The sequence below is a fragment of the Ustilago hordei genome, assembly GCF_900519145.1.
Source record: "Ustilago hordei strain Uho2 genome assembly, contig: UHO2_contig_05, whole genome shotgun sequence".
Taxonomy (NCBI): Eukaryota; Fungi; Basidiomycota; class Ustilaginomycetes; order Ustilaginales; family Ustilaginaceae; genus Ustilago; species Ustilago hordei.
Window position 1 is genome coordinate 331,918 of NW_024545279.1, and position 4,768 is coordinate 336,685.

General features: G+C 51.7%; 2 protein-coding genes across 2 annotated transcripts; one reads left to right on the top strand and one right to left on the bottom strand.

Moving 5' to 3' along the window:
• Positions 1-358: 358 nt before the first annotated feature.
• Positions 359-2,373, top strand: UHO2_03096 (uncharacterized protein; the record flags this gene model as incomplete). Its single annotated transcript, XM_041558012.1, has 2 exons — positions 359-686; positions 791-2,373. The coding sequence occupies 2 exons, from the start codon at positions 359-361 to the stop codon at positions 2,371-2,373; spliced, it is 1,911 nt and encodes a 636-aa protein (XP_041413946.1).
• A 306-nt stretch (positions 2,374-2,679) lies between these two features.
• On the bottom strand, positions 2,680-3,794 carry UHO2_03097 (uncharacterized protein; the record flags this gene model as incomplete). Its single annotated transcript, XM_041558013.1, has 2 exons — positions 2,680-2,772; positions 2,856-3,794. 2 exons carry the CDS (start codon positions 3,792-3,794, stop codon positions 2,680-2,682), a joined length of 1,032 nt encoding a protein of 343 aa, XP_041413947.1.
• Positions 3,795-4,768: the final 974 nt, after the last annotated feature.

The window sequence follows — 4,768 nt, forward strand, 5'->3', positions numbered from 1 at the left end:
ATACCAGGCATTACATCTACGACACACTAGTACGAAAGAGCTAGAACGTGGCTCGGACGAGGAGGTGCACGGTATAGCTTCAACTATCAGGAAAGTCTCACACCGTGCTGCGTTGTCAACCCTTTGACTGCACCTTGGCCACCTGACACATTTTCACGACTTGACGTTTTTTGAGAAGGATTAAACGCTGTTTAGAGAGCGGCAAGAAACACAGAGGCCCGAGCGCCTTCTTCCACACCAAGACTTGGCAATGCCTCGATCAAGCTTTACTCCGATCCATCGCCACAGTCATAGCAAAATCTTCTCCCCAGTCACGATCATCATCAAGAGGAGCTCTCATTCAATTGAGTCTACACATATGCAAGCATCACTGATGCGGCCACGCGGCCGCGCCAGCCTTCTATATCGCCCCTGGGCTCCTGCCGAATCGCTACGAGCTACACCAGCCCTTTTGCGAAACACCACAGCCCCGGTGCAGCTCATTTCATCTATACAGCTTAGCAATCCATCACATCGCATCAACTTGTACTCGTACTCTTCCAAGCGACACTACAGCCGTGATCCGCTTCAAGCCGAGCTCGAGGCAAACACAGTCCGGGGCAATCGCGTTGCACGAAGTCGCAAAGAAGAGCAGGCACGACAGCAAGAAGAGAGCAGACAGAAAGCTGAAGAAGGGTCTTACAAACGTAAGTTCAGTGGCGGTGGTCGACTTTCGATGGATCAGAGCCGGTAGGTCTCCTCGCTGACACAGTCATCATCATCTTGCTTTGACGACAATACGAATCAACAGAAAAGCTGTCAAGATCATGGTCCGGCACACAGATCAAGTGGTATCCAATTCCCCTTCTCCTAGGGGCTGTCGTCCTTGTTGGAGTGCAAGCACGTAGGAACTACGTTGCCGAGCGAGATGGCAAAGGTGTCGGTAACAGGATCGTCGATGAGAATGGCCAGGTCGTCAGGATGCAGGGCCCGTGGACCGTCTATGTCATTGGAGCTCTTCCTCTCAACGCCATTTCTCGAGCTTGGGGCTGGACCAATAACCTGACCCTTCCCGTCTGGTTCCGTCCATTCGGCTTCAAGCTCTACGCCTACATCTTTGGCTGCAATCTCGACGAGATGAAGGACCCTGATCTCACACATTACAGGAGTCTCGGCGAGTTCTTTTACCGTGAATTGAAGGAGGGTGCCCGCGAGATCGACGACAGCATCCTTGTCTCGCCTGCAGACGGCAAGGTTCTCCACTTTGGTGAAATTGCCGGCCGCCGTGTCGAGCAGGTCAAGGGTATCACCTATTCGCTTGATGCCCTTCTGGGCGTGACAAGCGCTCCAGAGGCCACCGAGAACGTCATCGGCAGTACCAAGGAAGAGGTAGAGCACGCTCGCATCGATGATCGCCAATTTGCTTCGGTCAATGGAATTGACTACACGCTGGATGAGCTTCTTGGTGATGAGAAGAGCAAGTCGGCTGTTCCTGATCCCGAGGAGGAGCCAAAGCGCATGTCGAGTTGGAAGAGGTTTGGCAAGGCATCCTACTGGAAGTCTTGGGTAACGCGGAAGCCATCCCAAGGCTCCAATACCACAGGAGTCCCACCCTCTGCTGCTAACGGCTCCACTGATTCGGACGAAGACGACACCGACATTATACCGTCCAGCACTTCTCAGGCCACAGACAGCAAACCGAAGAAGATCGACGATGCGGGTATGCCAGAGCCCGACACTCCCGAAGTACTTGGACGATACGCCAACGTTGCATACGAGATGGGTGTTGGCGCTCTTCCACCGCTCCTGCAACCGCATTCTCCCGGCGCCAAGGGTGTCAAGGAAGGAAACAAGCTCTTTTTCTGCGTCATCTACCTAGCTCCTGGTGACTACCACCGCTTCCACAGTCCCACCAACTGGGTAGCCGAGCGACGTCGACACTTCCGCGGAGAACTCTATTCTGTTTCACCCTACATGGCCAAGCGTCTGTCCAATTTGTTCGTGCTCAACGAGCGTGTAGCACTACTCGGTCGCTGGAGACACGGCTTCTTCGGCATGGTGCCCGTTGGCGCAACCAACGTCGGCTCGATCCGCATCAACTTTGACAAGGCGCTCCGAACCAACGTCCGTATGCAGCGCTACTTAGCCGGTACTTACTCTGAAGCCTCCTACTCTGGTGCGAGCAGGCTTCTCGGTGGACAACCTCTTGCTGCCGGCGACGAGATGGGCGGTTTCTTGCTCGGGTCCACTATTGTGCTCGTGTTTGAGGCGCCGAGCGACTTCCGCTTCGACATTAAGCCGGAGCAGAAGATCAAGGTTGGTCAGCGCTTGGGAGACATCCGACCGCCAACACCAGAAGAATCCGAAGCGAGTAAGAACGGACGTCAGGTTTAAGAGCTGAATGACGATCACTGCTTCTCGCAAAGCCGTCGCCTTCTCGCAGACATGCGCATGTACACAGACACCAATACACGAACTTTCTATACCCTCTTCGCGTTTGCCGTGCCTACCTCACAGTGTTCAACAAGATTGCGCCAAAGACAATCTCATTTATCTTCAAAAGAGACTCGCGTTACATCAGAGATTCAAATGCATGCTGGACAAGTTGCGCAAACCGTGATTGTGACATGTGACCGTGACTGTGGTAGCTGCATTGCAATGGAGACAAGATGTTGTACAGGGTATTGAGTTTGCGCATGGCTAGACACGAGCGCCGAGGTCCTGCAGTAGATCGTCCATCGTTTGTCGAAGTTGCTTCTGCATGTCTGGTGTGGCTTCGAGCCCTCTGATGGCCTGTTTGAGATGCAAATGCGTTGGAGTCAAAGTTGAGTTCAGCTACTGCAGTCAATGAGTGGAAGCTGTTGTAAATTACTTACTGATTCAAGAGCATCAAGCGAATCTTGAGCATCGCTTCGTATTGCCAGTGATCTTGCTCTTGTGTCGAGCATTTCTGTATGTATCGCGCGATTCTGTTTACGAACCAACTCGAGCTCAGCTTTGAGCTCCTGAACTCTCCTTTCCTGATTTGGAATCGCACGCGCCGAGATAGCCGTCTCCAAATCGAGATCTTTCCTCCAGACATCCTTGAGCTCCTCTGAACCGTACTCGTGTCCAGCTTGGTATCGCGCGTCTGCCTCCTGAGTCAGTCGATGCAAAGACGCTAGCTTGGCTTCGAGCTCATTGGACTCGATGAGCTTTTCAGACTCGTCAACAATCGCGTCTTTGAGCTGGCTGACGAACTGCTGACGTAGCGCCTCGACAGATTCCTCGTCGATGTGGGGGAATGCTTTGGCGAAGCTAGATCGAGTAGCGCGGTGTTCAATAAGATCGAGGAAGCGAAAGAGCGCCTGACGCAGTCGGTCAAGTCGCACGTTAGCATCTGCTTCCGTTGCAGCGGTCCTTTCGGATAAGGATGCACCACCAGCGACAGATTTGCGAGCTCGTTTCCTGGCCTGTTCGCTTTTGGCATCGCCGGCTGATACACCCGGCCCGGATGCTCGACTCTTTCTTGCACTGCGTGATGATTTGCTTCCCAACGCTACCGCCTCTTCAATTGCTGTTGCTTCTTCAACCGCTGCAGCCTCCTCCTCTTCTATTGTGTCTGTATACTGTTCTGCGGCGGTAGGTCCAGTTAGTTGGTCAGGTGCTGCTGCGTCACCAACAGCGGTCTGTGATGATGTCGATGGTTCGACATCTCGGGTTTCCTTCTGAGTGAGAAACGATGTCTCTCTGTCTTCATCCTCTCTCTCCTGATCAATTACGAGCTGCTCGTCGCTCCTGTGTGCGTCGGAATCAAAGTGCTCCTCTGAAGACATCTTGGTTGTACGTTGCTGTTCGTGGATAGCCAGGCTTATTTGTTTGTACGTAAGGCTGTGATGCTTGGACTTCTGCTGGTGCGCAGGGCCTCTGCAGGGTGCCAGTTTGGCTCTATGCACGTGAATACGATCAATCGTGTGTGTTGGGAATGGCTGAAGATCGGAACGTGTGGTGAGGTGGACGACCAGGGAGACGGTGGAGGCAAGAGAAAAGTCCAGAATGTCACACAGAGTTCTGCAGCTGCATGTTGTTCAGTTAAATTTAGATACACCGATACAGAGGCCACTAGCAGGCACTCGCTCAATCAAATAGTCTCAGATAAAAAGGCTTGTATTACTTATTGTATGATAGCAACATGACTTGGAGTATATATACATGCTCTGGGCACTTGTCTGTGCTTACCTTGTCAAGTCATTCCCATATGCCACATATCTACTTTCATGAGTGTTGTCATGTCAACATATTAGTCCCCACTAGCTTTGCATTCTGCTTGTCTTTCCTCATTGTTCTGTCTCTTCCCAATTTCCCAATCCTGTGTACTCCTGTTTGATACATCACGTGTTGGCGATGCTGATGCATCTTCAACTCCCCCCCTCAACAGCATATCCAATCCCATCATTTTTGATATCCTTGTCATGTTGAGTCCCTTGAGAGGCTTTGTGAGTATGTCAGCCATGTTGTTGACTGTCCCAACAAACTCAATCAATATGTCACCATCTTGTACATGTTCCCTGATGAAGTAATATCTAGTGTCGATATGCTTGAGTTTCCAGTGCTTTGCTGGGTCCTTGCTGACCTGTATACATCCTTGACTGTCAGTGTACAAGACTGGTCTGACTTCCATGGTCCCTAAATCCCTGAGTAAGTATGAGAAGAAAAGAGCTTCTCTCACTGCCTCTGATGCAGTGACCAGTTCTGCCTCCACTGCCGACAATGCTACGCACTTCTGTACATGTGACTTCCAGCTGACTGG